The 18726-nt window shown below is 39.3% G+C and overlaps 1 protein-coding gene across 3 annotated transcripts in view; it reads left to right on the top strand.

The window, feature by feature from the left end:
- The window catches only part of METTL16 (methyltransferase like 16), a 62720-nt gene that overhangs the window by 20993 nt on the left and 23001 nt on the right, over nt 1–18726 (top strand). For 2 of the 3 annotated variants that reach the window (XM_029211230.1, XM_029211232.1), the window contains 3 exons: nt 1941–2081; nt 3773–3888; nt 7298–7440. In XM_029211230.1, the coding sequence (XP_029067063.1) occupies nt 1941–2081; nt 3773–3888; nt 7298–7440 (400 nt within the window). The remainder of the gene's footprint in view (nt 1–1940; nt 2082–3772; nt 3889–7297; nt 7441–18726) is intronic. The other variant, XM_029211231.1, reaches the window with a different exon arrangement.

Genomic DNA, 18726 nt, shown 5'->3' on the forward strand with positions numbered 1-18726 from the left:
TCATTCATGGGCTTCCCTGGTGGTGCAGTGGTTAAGAATCCGCCTGCCAATGCAGGGGACACGGGTTCGAGCCCTGGTCCGGGAAGATCCCACATGCCGTGGAGCAACTAAGCCTGTGCACCACAACTACTGACCCTGCGCTCTAGAGCCCGCGAGCCACAACTACTGAGCCCACGTGCTGCAACTACTGAAGCCCACGTGCCTAGATCCCGTGCTCCGCAACAAGAGAAGCCACCACAATGAGAAGCCTGCACACCGCAATGAAGAGTAGCCCCTGCTCGCCGCAGCTAGAGATGGCCCGCATGCGGTAACAAAGACCCAACACAGCCAAAAATAAATAAATAAAAATTTTTTAAAAATGTCATTCACCTTTCAGAGGGGATCAGGATGTTAGAATGCAAGTCTTCTGGTCTTAAGAATTGAGAAACTTGATTTTTTTTGGCGAAGGACAGGTCTTTTACCTGCGTTTATTACCCTCTTGGCACCTGATATTAGGGCAGCTGAGGGAAGGTGTCCTTTTTTCTTTTTCCTTTTAAATGAAATTGAAGTACGAAGAGAGGGGTAGTTGTATGAGAATCAAGGGCCTGGGATCTGGTTTGGATTTTTTTTCTACAGAGCTGGAAGTGCTACTTAAATTTCTTTAATTTCCTTATTCTGAGTGGCTAGCAGGGGCTAAATAATTGTGAACTCTGAGAGGAGCTTGAGTACCCTTTACCATTCCTTCCTGCACCACCTCCCACATCCCCAAGGAGATGTTTGCCCAGTAGCATCAGGGCCAGGATGCTGTTAGGTGAACATGATAGGGAGTGTAGCAATCACTGTGATTGTCAGAGCTTAAATGTTCTGGCTATCACTTGTTGTCATGTCTTTTACTAGTCTGTTCTGAGTACTTAATGAGGAAGCAGTAAGATGAGACTGGCTTTCCTCTGGGTTAGGAGTATCTCTGGTCTCCAGCTCTTCCTGCCAAATCCTTAGAAGGCTAGACTGGCACCATGATGTGGTCAGTGGAAAGTGGGCGTGGAATGGCTAGTATGGGCTGACTACTGTGGGCCTCCGAGAAGAACACCAGCTTTTCTTCTCTTGAGTATGCTCTTTAGGATCTTATTGGCCAAGATCAGTTAAAGGTTGTAAAAGCAATTATTTGTGGTTAGTATATACTCAAACATATACTTGTCCAGTCTATGGTTAGAGGTTCTACATGCAAGTTTAGGACCAAACCCTAGTTGTCAGAGAGATTTTTGCCTGGACCATTTGCCTTTGAACGTCTCCCTTGAAACTATGGTGGGGCAAGCCAATGACTGATGTTTTGGATCTGGATCAAATGTTTTTCCATGTCTCCACATCTAAGAAATGAATCCTCTCTTTAGTTTTTAGGGTTTTTTTGTTTTGTTTAACTTCTGGTTTCCTTCAGGTAACAACTTACAGATAGATATGAGGGGAATTGGGTGGTTTAATATTATAAAAATTTTATACCCTATGTATTTTTTTCTGCTTTTGTAGAATGGGATGTATACATTGATCTATTTTAAGATATTACTGTGGTGTTTTAACAAATAACACTGATTTCTTTCAAGAAAATCAAGTTTGGGAGAGATTTAAAATGAAGACTTTTTATAAAGTAAATTAAATTGCTTTGACAATTTTCAGTTAGTCAGTCATGTATTTCTTGATCACCAGCCAATTATGCATACTTCATTTTACATACAGCATACAAAGAAGACAGTAAGGTTTCTACCCTCTAGGAAATTTGAATCTAATTATGAGTTAAGACTAACATACATGAAGCCAGTAGCCACAGTATGTGTGTAATCAGTACCAGCTTGCGGTTTAAGCTGTTGAGGCTACAGGAAATTCTAAGAAGTGAAGAATGGTGTTTTTGCTTGTTGGTCTCACCTTCCCCTCAGGTGTGTGCAATGTGTTTTGAATTCCTACCGTACTAGGTACTGGGGCATCCTGCATCTATCCTTTACTTGGAACAACCTTAAATGGCTGGTATTTCCTTGCAACAGAAGTAGATGACATGTGCTTCAACTATGCAAAGAAGAATGTGGAACAGAATAACTTATCGGATCTTATAAAAGGTTAGCTCTGAAAAAAAAAAAAAAAAAAAAAAAGGTTAGCTCTGTAGAATAAATACTCCTTTCAAGCTTCGTTTATTAACCTATCTTTCTAATTTAACACATCTCATTGTCTTCTGCTTTAATATACAAACTTTGGTAATTTAAAACAATCTGGTACATTGTAATTTGGTTTGCTCCTTTGTTACCAGAATTAACTCAGAAAGAAACAGAGTAAACACAGTCGATCCTCATAATTTGTGAATTCTGTGTTTGTGAATTTGCCTATTTGCTAAAGTGTGCCTACTAGGGGCTATTTTTAGCCTCCACATCAATACTCATGGTACTTTTGTGATCATTCACAGACACGTGCAAAGTGGCAAAAAATTTGAGTCACCCAGCATGCGTGTTCCCAGCTGAAGTTGGACAAGGCAATGCCCTGCTGTCTTGTTTCAGCTCTCATACTGTAAACAAGTGTCCTTTTCATGGTCTGTTTAGTACCACTTTTTCTTTTTTTTTTTTTTGCAGTTTTGTGCTTTTATTGGTGATGTTGCTGTTTATAATGTCCCCTAAAACAGTGCTTAAGTACTGCCTAGCGTTCCTAAGTACAAGAAGGCCATGATGTGCCTTACAGAGAAAATACATGTGCCAGATAAGTTTCGTTCAGACATGTTATAGTACTGTCGGCCATGAGTTCAATGTTGATGAATCAGTAAGGATATGTATTGATCGGTTGATGAAAATGTTGGGACCAGAGGCTCAAACTTACCTAATCATGTATTTCTCTTAGGAGCTAGTGGTTCAGTATTCACTAATTCAGTGTTCGTGGTGACTATAGAACACAGCTACCACTAAAGATGAGAATCAATTGTGTATAAAGTAACCTAGTCACCAAGATTTTTAAAAGGAAGAAAATCCTTTTAGTTTTGATTAAACTATGCTGTCTTTATTTTAGTACATGGAACTGTGCTACAAACAGTCAAATCTCCTTAATGCTTAGTTAACTTTTACGTCTGTGCTTATTGTATATATATAAAGGGCTGGGTTTTTTGTTTTTGTTTTAGTTTTTTGTCATTAAAGAGACTTTATATCTCTCTTTGGAAGAAATAGGCTTTTCTTACTAGTGTTAAACATATCACAAGGGGAGATATTAATATATTATTAATGAGTTTTTTAGTTATCCATTCCTGTGTTACAAATTACTCCAAAATCTGGCGGCATTAAACAATAAACATTTATTAATAATCTCGTGGTTCCTGTGGGTCAGGAGTTTGGGTGTGGCCTAGCTGGGTGGTTCTGGTTCAGAGTCTTTCATGAGGCTGCCCTCTGAAAGCCTGGGGGTAGAGATGTGCTTTCCAGATGGCTCACTTACATTGCTTTTGGCAGGAAGCTTTAGTTCATTGCCATGTGGATCTCTCCTCAGGGCTACTTGAGCATCATTACAGCGTGTCAGCTGGCCTCTCCTAGAGCAAGTAGTTTAAGAGATAAGGCAAGGAGGAAGCCGGATTGCTTTTTATGACCTAGCGTCAGAAGTGATACCCTATCACGCTCATCACATTCTCTTCAGTGAAAGCGAGTCATTGAGTGAAGCTACACTCAAGGAGAGGGAAAGCGAACTCTACCTCTTGAAGGGACTAGTAGCAAAGAATTTGTGGACATATTTGAAAACTACCACAGTCGTAATCGTAGTTAACAGTCTCTGTTTTTTCTCCTAGTGGTAAAAGTACCACAGAAGACACTCCTGATGGATGCTCTTAAAGAAGAATCTGAGATAATCTATGACTTTTGCATGTGCAACCCTCCCTTTTTTGCCAATCAGTTGGAAGCCAAGGTAAGATATCTTCTGCTTTAAAGTAGTGGAATATTTAGTTAAGTTTTCCTTGTTGCAAGATAAGAGCAACTTTTATTTTGGAAGCTGTATCAGTTAGGATGCTTCTGGTATCAAGCACCTGAAAACCCAATTCAGATTGACTTAACAAGAAAGTTTATTGGTTTACATATCTGAGAAATCCAGCAATAGCATGGACTTCAGGAACAGTTTGATCGAGGAGTTCATAATAATATCAAGGCTGAGACTCTGTTTTTTCAGGTTCCTCTTGGCTCTTATCGGGCCCTTGGTTGTTTTTGTTCTCAGGCTGGTTTACTTGTGGCAGAGTAATATTTGGGGAGTGGGAGAGGGTGAGAAGAGAGCTCTTTTCTTCCCCAAACCATTTAACATTTGGATTTCTTCTGATTGGACCAACTTAGGTTACAGTCTACTCTACTGCATTGGGCATATTGGCTTAAGGAGAGGGTCACTGTTTTTACTGCCAGCTGTCATTTGATAGCAAACAAATGTCTTATTTAGTCTTTCCAACTTGAAATGAATATATTCATTTCATGAAATAAAATATATTTGCTTATGAATATGGAAAGAGATGCATTGGCTAAGAAAACTAACCTATTAAAAATCAATAAAATATTATTGATTTAACCTAAGTTTTCCTTCATCTAGAGAAGAATTAATAGAAAGTGAATAATATTAATCAGAAGGAAACGAGGGGGTGTGTATGCTTAAAACTTTGAGAGAATAAATTGTTTTTAGAATCACTCAGATACTCTTAAGTATCATTTACATACCTCATAACAAAATAAATTCCAGATGGATTAAATTTGGTTGCGGGCAGGGAGGGGAAGTGGACAGAAATTTATTAGCAATACCAACATTCTAGATTGGAACATGAAGTGAAGCAGGATTTAAGAAATCTAAATTTTAGCCTTCAGTGCAGATAAATTTGAGAACTGTTGATAAAATAGCCACATCCTGGTGTACATTTCTTTTAAAAAATGTTGAGATACATGGGCTTCCCTGGTGGCACAGTGGTTGAAAGTCCGCCTGCCGATGCAGGGGACGCGGGTTCATGCCCTGGTCCGGGAGGATCCCACATGCCGCGGAGCGGCTGGGCCCGTGAGCCATGGCCGCTGAGCCTGCGCGTCCGGAGCCTGTGCTCCGCAGCGGGAGGGGCCACAGCAGTGAGAGGCCCGCGTACCGCAAAAAAAAAAAAAAAAAAAAAAAAAAATGTTGAGATACAACATATATACATAAAAGTACACATGCCATGAGTGTAAACTGGATTTTCCAGAGTGAATATTCTTATAGAACCAGCATCCAGATGAAGAAATAGACTATAACTAGCACCAGAAATAAATATCTTTTTATAGCAACTTTACTGAAATACAATTTACGTGCCATCAATTCACCCACTTAAAGGGTAGAATTTAATTATTTTTAGTATATCCACAGAGCTGTGCAGCCATCACCACAATCAATTTTAGAGCATTTTCATCACCCACCCCGCGAAAAAAACAAAAACCCACACCCATTAGCAATTACTCTCGGTTTCCTTGCAGCCCCCTTAGTCCTAGGCAACCATCAGTCTACTTTCTGTTTCTGTGGAGTTGCCTGTTTCGGATATTTCATAAAAATGGAATCATGTAATATGTGGCCTTTTGTGACTGACTTCTTTCACTAAGCATAATATGTTTTCAAGCTTCATCCATATTGTAGCATGTATCAGTACTTCATTTCTTTTTATTGCTGAATAATATTCCATTGTATGGAAATATCACATTTTACTGATACATTCATCTGTTGATGACATTTGGGTTTTATTCACTTTTTGGCTATTTTGAACAATGCTGCTGTGAGCATTCATGTACAAGTGTTGTGTGAACATGTTTTCATTTCTCTGAGGTGTATACCTAGGAGTGGAATCACTGGGTCATATGGTAACTCTATGTTTAATTGTTTGAGGAACTGCCAGAATGTTATCCAAAATGGCTGCACCATTTTTTATTCCACTATGAGTAGTGTATGAGAGTTCCAATTTCTCCACATCTTTGTCAACACTTGTTTTTATCTGTCTTCTTGATTATAGCCATCCTAGAGAGTATGAAGTAGCATCTCATCATGGTTTTAATGTGCACGTCCCTAATGGCTAATGATGTGGAATATCTTTTTGTGTGCTTATTGGCCATTTGTGTATCTTCTTTGGAGAAATGCCTATTCAGATCCTTTGCCCATTTAAATTGGATTATTTTTCTTTTTATTATTGTTGTAAGAATTCTTTATGTATTCTATATGCAAGTCCCTCATTAGATATATTATTTGCGAATATTTTCTCCCATTCTGTGGGTTGTCTTTTCATTTTCTTGATGGTGTCCCTTGCAGCCTGGAAGTTTTTACTTTTGAGGAAGTCCAGTTTATCTATTTTCTCTTCTGTTGCTTATGCTTTTGGTGTCATATCTAAGAAACCGTTGCCTAATGCAAGGTCATGAAGATTTACTCCTATATTTTCTTCTAAGAGTTTTATTGTTTTAGCTTTTTACATTTAAATCTTTGATCTATTTGGGTTATTTTTTTATATGGTGTGAGGTAGGAGTGGATTAAATATTTAAATTTTAAAAGTGGCACCATAGGGCTTCCCTGGTGGCACAGTGGTTGAGAGTCCGCCTGCCGATGCAGGGGACACGGGTTCGTGCCCCGGTCTGGGAAGATCCCACATGCCGTGGAGTGGCTAGGCCTGTGAGCCATGGCCTCTGAGCCTGCGTGTCCGGAGCCTGTGCTCCGCAATGGTAGAGGCCACAACAGTGAGAGGCCCGCGTACTGCAAAAAAAAAAAAAAAAAAAGTGACACCATAAAATACTAGAAGAAAACAAAAAAATATTTATATAATCTTTGGTTGGAATATTTTCAGTGTATGATACCAAGAGAGAAAACATAAAGAAAAAGTGACAGAATTGGCTAGATAAAAAGGTAAAATGGGGCTTCCCTGGTGGCACAGTGGTTGAGAGTCCGCTTGCCGATGTGGGGGACACGGGTTCGTGCCCCGGTCCGGGAAGATCCCACATGCCGCAGAGCGGCTGGGCTCTTGAGCCATGGCCGCTGAGCCTGCGCTCCGCAACGGGAGAGGCCACAGCAGTGAGAGGCCCGTGTACTGCAAAAAAAAAAAAAAAAAAGGTAAAATGTTAGTATGTTTAATCACAAAGATGGAAGGTAAAGACCCTGGGAGAGAGTATTTGCATGAATGCCATTGTTTCAAATGCCAAGATTATACGATTTTTAAATCCCAAATCTAGCATGATACCTGGAAATGGAAATTATGTCTAAGCATTCTTGTGTAAAACCAGGTTACAGTCAAAGAGCTGGCCTTAAGGTATAAAGGTTTTTCACCAGGGTTTGTTGTTGTTGTGTTGTTCAGGGAGTAAACTCTCGAAACCCTCGAAGACCCCCACCTAGCTCAGTAAATACAGGAGGGATCACAGAGATCATGGCAGAAGGAGGCGAATTAGAGTTTGTTAAAAGGATCATCCATGACAGTTTACAGCTTCAAAAAAGATTAAGGTAAGTTGGTAATAAGAATATTATCGACTATGTAATTCAGGAAGAAACCATGTCAATGAGAGGAAACAAAATCACTGTGGTCTGAAGAATAAACAGATAAAACCTGAAAAGGTAGAAGGTCCTACGGTCTGCAAAGACCTTGTTTCTGAGGATGCTCTCATGCCTTTAATTGATTTGTGTTTCCTGTAGTCATCTACAGCGCATGGATAGAAAGGAGGAAAATACCATATTATTGTGTTGCTCCCATTAGTATGGTCCTGTGATGGAACAAAACTGATTCAAATATGGCTTTTGATTAGAAAACAGATGGGTTCAGATCTGCCCCATGAACCAGAATAAATTTGTTGCCTAGTCCTTGAAGCAATTTATGTTCTTGGAATCAGTCTCTCAAACGATGACAGATGTGAGGACATTGAGCTGTCAAGAACTTAATGAAGGGAAACTGAAGTCACTAACCAGCTCCAGAGGAGAGTTAAGGCTATTCCTTTTTAAAAGCTAATTATTTCGGACAACACACCTGTCATTGAGCAGCATAAGGTACTCAGAAAGAGCTATTTGTCTCGCTTGACTTCTCACCCTGCCGAGTGTCGGTAAAATGATGGATAATGTGGTAGTTCAGACTAAAAGGGCTTTCAACCCTAGGATTTAGCTTTGTGACATAGAGAAGAATTTTTAAAAATTGTGGTAAAATATGCATAACATAAAATTTCCCATCTTAACCATTTTTAAAGTGTGCAGTTCAGTAGCATTAAGTACATTCGTATTGTTGTGCAGCTAACCTCCAGAACCCTTTCTTCTTGTAAAACTGAAACTCTGTACCCGTTAAACAACTAGTCCCCATTCCCTCTCTTCCCATAACCCCTGGCAACCACCATTCTTCTTTCCATCTCTGTGAATTTGACTATTTGAGGTACCTTATGTAAGTGGAATCATATTTGTCCCTTTATGACTGGCTTCTTTCCCTTAGCGTCAAGTCCTCAGTATTCATCCACGTTATAGCATGTTTCAGAATTTCCTTCCTTTCTAGGGCTGAATAATATTAATATTACATTGTATGTATATACTACATTTTGTTTATCCGTTTATCTGTTGGTGGACACTTGGGTTACTTCCACGTTTTGGCTATTGTGGATAACGTGGCTAGGAACATGGATGTACAAATATTTCTTAAGACCCTGCTTCGAATTATTCTGGGTGAATACCCAGAACTGGAATTGCTAAGTAGGGAAGCCGTTTTTTTCCCCCTTTTGGATTTATACGTGTTTAAGGCCGCTTATTTTAGTAGGCCAGTTCCAAAATCAGCAAATATCCTGATTTGTTAAATGTGAGTTTATTTAAATATGGAAAGCAACTGGATTCTTGGATGATCTGCCTCAGAAAATTTACACAATATTAAAGCCAAAGGTTAATAAATTTTTGCCTTAAATTGATTTCTTCAACGAAAAATGGTGCAGATGAACCTGTTTGCAAGGCAGAAATAGAGACACAGACATAGAGAACAAATGTATGGACACCAAGGGGGGAAGAGAGGGGTGGAGTGAATTAGGAGATTAGGATCGACACATATACACTAATATGTATAAAATAGATAACTAATGAGAACCTGCTGTATAGCACAGGGAACTTTACTTAATGCTCTGAGGTGACCTAAATGGGAAGGAAATCCAAAAAAGAGGGGACATATGTATGCATATAGCTGATTCACTCCACTGTACAGCAGAAACTAACACAACATTGTAAAGCAACTATACCCCAATTAAAAAACAAAACACATTAGGGTGTGAGGAAGAAAGAGCCTTAAGTTATACTGAGCATTGAGAAGAGTCTGAGTAAGTAAAGTAAACTTAAAGCAACAGAACACTGAGACTCATGACAGTAGGTAACCAGGGCCATGTGGCCGTTTCAGTATCTGTCAGCTTTTGAGGGAACTGGAGTCATTCAACAAAATGGGGAAGGTTGTTTTCAGGAGCCTATTAATCAGTAAGTTTCTATTATTTCCGAAGTTCCATTTGAACTACAAAAAATATGTTTTAAATGAACACCATTCTAAGAGAGAAGAAATTGGTCAGTACGTTCCAAGTACGCCTGTACCTGGCTCTGTGGCAGCCCACAAATTGAATGAAAGGTGAACGTTTGCTGGGAAGGGTAAATTGCTAGAGCCCATCATGTCTCTGAAGAGTCAACCGTTTCAAGGTTGGTGTCACGTATAGGAAAAGTTACCCAGTTATGATTCATACAAAGAAAGGGTTCAGCAGTCTTGTCTGCTCTGTTAGGACTCAGGGAGGTTGAGAGGGAAGATAAAAGGAAGAAAGGAAGAATGAAGTGATTTTCATTGAAGAGAAAATAGAGCAATGTTTTTTGAAAGAGTTTTGCTCGCAAATATTGTTTACAATTTCATGTCATACTTTGGTGACTTTCATTCGTATATGTTACCAGTTCATGTCCTGCATATTTTTGTAGTTGACATAATGTTTATACCACTATGCAACTCTCAAATTTTAAAATGCTGTGGAAACTGCATATTTTGAAGCTATGAAAAATAAGGGATTGAAAACAAATATTTAAACCCCACCATCTGCTTCTTATCCCCCTTCTTGTTCCTGAAGAAATGCAGAAATTAAGCCAAATTTGTAACATTATGGAATGAAATAAGTTAAATTTGTTGGACTGATCTTAGTGATGGCACTCCAGATGCCTCACCTCCCCGTTATGATTCATGCCTTGCCTAAGTCACGCTCAGCAGCAAGTGCAGTTTTGTGTCTTAAGGAATTTTGCAGCTGGAAGGCCCTTGAGAGAGAAAGTTATCCAACCTCTTAGTTGTACAGATTAGAAATTTGGGACACAGATCTCCTAATTCTGGTCCAGTGCTCTTTCCACCACTCTGTGTAGCCTCTGTAGCCCAGACTGCAGTTAGACTTCTAAGTACACAGCCTTTTCTTTTCTACTCCTTTTCTTTTCTTTTTTCTTTTCTTTATTGTTGAGGTATAATTGACATATGACATTATTAGATGGCCTTTCTACTGTTGATGAAGATTTACAAGTGCTTGTCCTAATAGCATTTTCTTTTTTTAGAGACTCACTCACCTAACCTTCTAAATACATTAGCAGACTTTATCAAACCCCTTATGGCCTGGATTTTACACTTGTCATTGGTTATTAGATCTATAGCTGATGCCCTTTATGGCAGTGATTCTGTGATTTTTCCAGGAACCAGATTTACCAAGTTCCAACTTAATACTGGTTTTACTCCCTGTTTTTGCTTTTTCCTTTTCATTCCTTACCCCCTGCCAGATGGTGGAGACTTCTTGGTTCTGGGTAAAATCCACGTATCTGGTGATGGATAATAAATTAAACAATCTAGGCCTTTTGAAATGTGATTCTTTGACTTTTTTTTTTTTTGATGTGGACCATTTTTAAAGTCTTTATTGAATTTATTTCAATATCGCTTCTGTTTTATGTTTTGGTTTTCTGGCCAGGGGGCATGTGGGATCTTAGCTCCCCGACCAGGGGATCGAACCCACACCTGCTGCATTGGAAGGTGAAGTCTTAACCAATGGACTGCCAGGGAAGTCCCTCTTTGACTTATCTTTTAAATTTTTTCTCATTGGTAAAGTGAGATAATAATAGCTACCTCATACCTCATAGGGTAGTCATAGAATTGAATGAATATGTATTTGATGTAATTAAAAATAATAATGAATAGTAAATAGGATCTTTTAAACTCTTGACCATTTTAGGAATCCAGTAGATTTAAATGCTATGGTCTACTGTGTTGAAATGAAATGTTAAGAGTACTCTGTTATTTTACTTTAATGCAAAGTCCCCCTCCTTTTCTGTTTTTTTCTTAAAACTAGGTGCTAGCATAGTTATGGGGTGCTGTAAGTGATGGTTGCAAGGAACAATTGTAGGGCTTCCCTGGTGGCACAGTGGTTAAGAATCTGCCTGCCAATGCAGGGGACACTGGTTCGAGCCCTGGTCTAGGAAGATCCCACATGCCGCGGAGTAACTAAGCCCGTGCACCACAACCACTGAGCCTGCGCTCTAGAGCCTGTGAGCCACAAATACTGAAGCCTGTATGCCTAGAGCCTGTGCTCTGCAAGCCTGGGCACAGCAATGAAGAGTAGCCCCCGCTCACTGCAACTAGAGAAAGCCCGCATGCAGCAACAAAGACCCAACATAGCCAAAAATAAAATTTAAAAAAAACAGAAAGGAACAATTGTAAATTTTATAACTGAGCTTTTAGTTAACTTGCCAGCTGAAAGACTGTCCAGTTCTACAACAAACTTTGACTTACCTTTATAAAAGGGTAAGCCACTTCATTTTCCTTGTCTGTAAGGTTGGGATAATACCTTTTATGGTATTAAATGTTAAAAGAACATAGGAGCCAGCTCCCACATTGTTAAAAGAACAATATGGGTCAATATAAGCTCAGAATGAATAATGACAATAATGGGTTATAACCCACTGAATAAAGTAAGCAAATAAAATACAAAGGGGATAGAGGAAAAGCTCCTCTAGAATGCCAGCTAATAAATGTAGAAGGAATAATAAAATTAGAAAAGTGACTATTTTGCAGTCATTATAGTAATAATTGATTCATGGAGGAATCAACAATGGAAAGTTTGAAGAGGAACAGGATATTTTCATAGTTTCAAAGTATTTCCCCAGTTACAAAGTATTTCAGTTACAAAGGGATATATGGCAACTTCATAGTGGAGAGACTGAGGGATACCACCTTGACCAGGTGATCACCTCCTGATGGGGGTCGGGGGTCACCTAGAAGGACACGTAGCACCTCTGTGCTCTTCATGCCCAAAATGTTTTACCTGAATCTATGAGGAAATTTCAGAGAAACCAACTTGAGGGGTTTTGTAAGACAATTTTTCAAAAATATTAAGGTCGTGAAAGTAAAAAAAGACCACAGAACTGTTCCAGATTGAAAGAGACTAAAGAGACTTGACATGTAAATGAAATGCATGACCCTAGATTGGATCTTGCATCAGGGGAGAAAATTTACATGAAGGGCGTTATTGGGATAATTGGTGAAATTTGAGTATGGACTGTATTCCAGATAATAGTATCATATGAGTGTTCAATTTTCTCAATTTGATCATTGTTCTGTGGTTATAAAAGAGAATGTCCTTGTTTTTATTTTTTTGTCCTTGTTTTTAAAATGTACATGTCAAAATATTTAACATTAGGGGCATGATGATGTCTGTAGCTAACTCTCAAATGGTTTAGAAAAAAACAGAGCAAGCAAATGGGGCAAAGTACAGGGAATCTGGGTGAAGAGTGTACTGGAATCATTTGTACTAACCTTGCAATTTCTATACGTTTGAAATAATTTCAAAATAATTTTTCTTGAAACCTGCTGTCTCTAAGGAATTACTAAATGCTGTAATGAGTGGAGTGCTACTTTCATCATTAAAATAGTATAATGGGTTCAAAATCTCTTGGGTAACTGATCTTCCTTTTCATTTTTTTTTCCTACACGCGTTTTGATTAGTTGTCACAAGATGCCTGTTGAGAGTAGCTAGGATCTAATGGGTAGGTTTTTTTTTTTTTTTTCTGGCTGCGTCAGGTCTTAGTTGCCTGCGGCACACAGGATCTTCGTTGAGGCCTGTGGGATCTTTCGTTGTGGTGTGTGGGCTTTTATCTAGTTGTGGCGCGCGGGCTCCAGGGCGAGTGGGCTCTGTAGTTTGCGGCACGTGGGCTCTAGTTGAGGCGTGCGAGCTCAGTCGTTGTGGCACATGGGCTTAGTTGCCCTGTGGCATGTGGGATCTTAGTTCCCTGACCAGGGATTGAACCTGTGTCCCCTGCATTGGAAGGCGAATTCTTTACCACTGGACCACGAGGGAAGTCCCTCAGTAGGCATTTTTTTTTTAAAGTGAAGCTAAAACAATTTTTAATACATGCAATTACTTCTGCTTTTTCTATAAGAAATATAACTTGCAGAAAACAGTTGATATATTGATGAGATTCAATCTTAAAAGATAGGGAATTCCCTGGTGGTCCAGTGGTTAGGACTCTGCGCTTTCACCATCAAGGGCGTGGGTTCAATCCCTGGTTGGGGAACTACGATCCTGCAAGCCGTGTGGCCAAAAAAAAAAAAAGAAAAAAAAACAGAAAAGATTCATGATATACTATTTAGCTTACAGTAAGAGTTAAAAGAAATGAACTCTGCCAAGCCCGTGTTAAGTACCAATGACATATTACAAGCCTGAGTTATTTAAATATTTGCTTCCCTTCGTTTCCTGAGGAAATTTGTAGCATCTTTCTTTTGTCTCTGTTCTGGGCCTTTTCTTGGCTTCTGGTGACTCTGATCTAATCTGTTCAGGACATGGATGCAACTGCAGATTATCATACTAAGTGAAGAAGTCAGAGAGAGAGACAAATACCATATGATATCACTTATATGTGGAATCTAAAATATGGCACAAATGAACCTATCTACGAAACAGAAACAGACTCACTGACATAGAGAACAGACTTTTGGTTGCCAAGGGGGAGAGGGGATGATGGAGGGATGAAGTGGGAGTTTGAAGTTAGTAGGTGAAAACTATTACATATAGAATGGATAAACAACAAGGTCCTACTGTATAGCACAGGGAACTATATTCAGTATCCTGGGATAAACCATAATGGAAAAGAATATGAAAAAGAATGTCTGTATGTGTATAACTGAGTCACTTTGCTGTACAGCAGAAATTAACACATTGTAAATCAACTGTATTTCAATGAAAAAAATTTAAAAAAAAATCTGTTCAGGAATGCTAATTTTAAAAGAAAGGTGTTAATTAACCTATTTTATACTGTTACTTTGTGAGCACTAATTGCTCTTAATTTCTTATCCTTCATCTTGTTCCTAACATACCAAAGGCTTTTAATTCCTGGTTAATGATTTCTCCACTGCCTTCTTAAAGGGAGCATATTCTTTTTCTTCCAAACCTTGTAAAGCCGCCAAATGAAATAGATTATGCTCTGAGTAAATTTACCCAGGTTTGTTTAAAGTAATTTAGGTAGGACAATTATTTATTTCAAATCAGAAAAAGGATTGATTAAACAAAAATAAGGATTGTCATCCGTTGTTGAACCCACAAACAATAAAAACAAATAAAATATTGGTTAATGCACACTACTTCTAAAGCAGTATAATAGTATTTGTCATACTTTTATAATTAATAAGATTTTCATCTGTATTATTTAATGTATTAGGTTGAACCATATAAAATTGCCAGTCTAACTTATAAAAATGGAAAATTTTTGTAGTTTTAACTTAGATGTGATTTTAGAGGCTCTTAAATTCACTTACAGTTTTTGTCACTTTAAAATTCACCTTCAGGGGCTTCCCTGGTGGCGCAGTGGTTGAGAGTCCACCTGCCGATGCAGGGGACATGGGTTCGTGCCCCGGTCCGGGAGGATCCCACATGCCGCGGAGCGGCTGGGCCTGTGAGCCATGGCCGCTGAGCCTGCATGTCCGGAGCCTGTGCTCCGCAAAGGGAGGGGCCGTGGCAGTGAGGGGCCCGCGTACTGCAAAAAAAAAAAAAAAAAAATTCACCTTCATAGTAGCTGTTTTGCATACAGACAAATACATATTGAATGTATAGCCCCTTAATCTGAAATTTCTCTTTAAAACTAATATGCAATTAGATGAATTTCAAATGACAGGAGTAATTATGATGCTTGGTGAAAAAAGCAGGATACAGATTATGTATTGCTAGTATAACTAAGCTATGTTATAAAGCAAGAAATATGCAAAACATTACTGTATTGTTAACTATTCTTTATGTATATTTGAAGATATAAGGTACATCATTATTTAGAAATTTATATATTTAAATCAGTTCTATTGAGGTATATAACTTGCATACGGTTACATTCTCCAATTTAAGTGTATGATTTGATGCATTTTGACAAATGTGTACATTACCACCACCACAATCAAGATATAGAATATTTCCATCACTGTAAAAAAGTTCCCTTGGTGGCGCAGTGGTTGAGGGTCCGCCTGCCAATGCTAGCGGACGCGGGTTCGTGCCCCGGTCTGGGGGGATCCCGCATGCCGCGGAGCGGCTGGGCCTGCGCATCCGGAGCCTGTGCCCCACAACGGGAGAGGCCGCGACGGTGGGAGGCTCGTGTACCGCAAAAAAAAAAAAAAAAGTTCCCTTGGGCTTCCCTGGTGGCGCAGTGGTTGAGAGTCTGCCTGCCGATGCAGGGGACGCGGGTTTGTGCCCTGGTCCGGGAGGATCCCACATGCCGCAGAGCGGCTGGGCCCGTGAGCCATGGCCACTGAGCCTGCGCGTCCGGAGCCTGTGCTCTGCAACGGGAGAGGCCACAGCAGTGAGAGGCCCGCGTACTGCAAAAAAAAAAAAAAAAAAAAAAAGAGTCATGTACCCCAGTGTTCATTGCAGCTCTGTTTACAGTATCCAGGACATGGAAGCAACCTAAGTGTCCATCAACAGGTGAATGGGTAAAGAAGATGTGGCACATATATACAATGGAATGTTACTCAGCCATAAAAAGAAACGAAATGAGTTGTTTGTAGTGAGGTGGATGGACCTAGAATCTGTCATACAGAGTGAAGTAAGTCAGAAAGAGAAAAAGAAATACCGTATGCTAACACATATATATGGAATCTAAGAAAAAAAAAAAGGTCATGAAGAACCTAGGGGCAAGATGGGAATAAAGACACAGACCTACTAGAGAATGGACTTGAGGATATGGGGAGGGGGAAGGGTAAGCTGTGACAAAGTGAGAGAGTGGCATGGACATACATACACTACCAAACGTAAAATAGATAGCTAGTGGGAAGCAGCCACATAGCACAGGGAGATCAGCTCGGTGCTTTGTGACCACCTAGAGGGGTGGGATAGGGAGGGTGGGAGGGAGGGAGACGCAAGAGGGAAGAGATATGGGAACATAATGTATATGTATAACTGATTCACTTTGTTATAAAGCAGAAACTAACACACCATTGTAAAGCAATTATACTCCAATAAAGATGTTAAAAAAAAAAAATCCGCCTGCCAATGCAGGGGACACGGGTTCAAGCCCTGGTCTGGGAAGATCCCACATGCCATGGAGCAACTAAACCCACGTGCCACAACTACTGAGCCTGTGCTCTAGAGCCCACGAGCCACAACTACTGAGCTTGTGTGCCACAGCTACTGAAGCCCGCACGCCTAGAGCCCGTGCTCTGCAGCAAGAGAAGCCACCGCAATGAGAAGCCCGCGCACGTCAGCAAAGAGTAGCCCCCACTCGCCCCAACTAGCGAAAAGCCCGCACGCAGCAACGAAGACCCAATGCAGCCAAAAATAAATATTTTTTTAAAAATATTGCTTAATTTCTCTTGAGATTTCTTCTTTGACCCATGTGTTATTTAGAAATGTATTGTTTAATATCCAAGTATTTGGGGATTTTCCAGCTCTCTTTCTGTTACTGATTTCAAATTTAATTCCCTATGGTGTAAGAGCAGATGTTGTATGAGTTTTATTCTTTAAAATTTGTTAAGATGTATTTTACGGCCCAGAACACGGTCTGTCTTGGTGAATATTCCATGTGAGCTTGAGAAGAATGTGTATTCTGCTGTTGTTGGATGAATAGTTAATAGATGTCAATTAGAGCCAGTTGATTGATGGTGCTGTGAGTTCAACTATGTCTTTACTGATTTTCTGCCAGCTGGATCTGTCCATTCTGATAGAGGGTTGTTGAAGTTTCCATCTCTAGTAGAGGATTCATCCATTTCTCCTTGCAGCTCTATCGGTTTTTGCCTCATGTAGTTTGATGCTCTGTTGTTAGGTACAAACACATTAAGGATTGTTAAGTCTTCTTGAAAGATTGTCATCTTTAGCATTGTGTAATTATTCCTGATAACTTGCCTTGGTTTGAAGTCAGCCCTGTCTGAGATAAGTATTTCACTCCACTCTCTTCTTGCTTGCTTGGTTTCTTAAGACAAGTTGGATGTAATTCTTATCAATAGGTAAGGTGTATCTTTTTCTAGCTTCTTTGAGGATTTTTTCTTTATCTTTTTGATTTTCTGTGTTTTAAAAATCACACGCCTAGGTGTAGTTTTCTGGGCATTTTTTCTGCTCAGTGTTCTCTTAGCTTCCTGGATCTGTGGTTTGTGTCTGACATTAATTTGGGGGAAATTCTCAGTCATTGTTTCAGATTCTTCTGTTCTTTTCTCTTTCTTTTCCTTCTAGATTTCCATTACACATATTTTATACCTTTTGTAGTTGTCCCACAGTTCCTGGGTATTGTATTCTGGTTGTTTTCCTTTTTTTTTAAATCAACATTTTTAAAAAATATATTTATTTAGTTGGTTGAGCTGGGTCTTAGTTGAGGCAGGCGGGCTCCTTAGTTGTGGCTCACCGGCTCTTTAGTTGCGGCACTTGGGCTCCTTAGTTGCAGCATGCGTGTGGGATCTAGTTCCCTGAACAGGGATTGAATCCGGGCCCCCTGCATTGGCAGGTGGACTCTTAACCACTGTGCCACCAGCGTAGCGCTGGCTTGCATTATTTCTGATGAGAAGTCTGATATTAACTATTTATCTTTACTCTTTTGAACAAAAAGTGTCTCTACCCTCTCCCTGCTTTTAAGATTTTCTTTTTATCTCTAATTTTCTGTAATTTGATTATAAGGTGCCTTAGTATGTTTTTTGTTTTAATTTTTATTTTATATTGGAGTAGAGTTGATTAACAATGTTTTGTTAGTTTCAGGTGTACAGCAATGTGATTCAGTTATACATATAGATATATCTATTCTTTTTCAAACTCTTTTCCCATTTAGGTTATTGCAGAGTATTGAGCAGAGTTCCCTTGTGCTATACAGTAGGTCCTTGTTGGCTCTCTGTTTTAAATATATAGTATGGTTTTCTTTATGTCTCTTCTGTGTGGAGTTCATTGAACTTCTTGTATATGTGTTTATAGTTTTTATCAGTTTTGGAAAATTTTTGACCTTTTTTTTTTTCAAATATTTTTGTCCTCCTTTTGCCCCTTTTCTGAAACCCCAGTTGTGTGTACTGCTTGATATTGTCCCATTGGTCACTGGTGCTGCGTTTTAGTTTTTTGGTCTTTTTCTTTTTTTTCTTTCCCCCTGTGTGCTTTATTTCAGGTAGTTGTTTTGCTGTGTCTTCAAGTTCACACATCTTTTCTTTTGCAGAGTCTAATATGCTGTTAATCCCATCTGTGAATTTTTTATTTTAGATATTATAATTTTCATGTCTAGAAGTTACATTTGGCTAGTTTTTATATCTTCCCTCTTGCTCTTCATCATGTCCATGTTTTG

This window comes from Monodon monoceros, unplaced genomic scaffold (assembly GCF_005190385.1).
Source record: "Monodon monoceros isolate NGI ecotype Baffin Bay Population unplaced genomic scaffold, NGI_Narwhal_1 Super_Scaffold_9, whole genome shotgun sequence".
NCBI lineage: Eukaryota > Metazoa > Chordata > Mammalia > Artiodactyla > Monodontidae > Monodon > Monodon monoceros.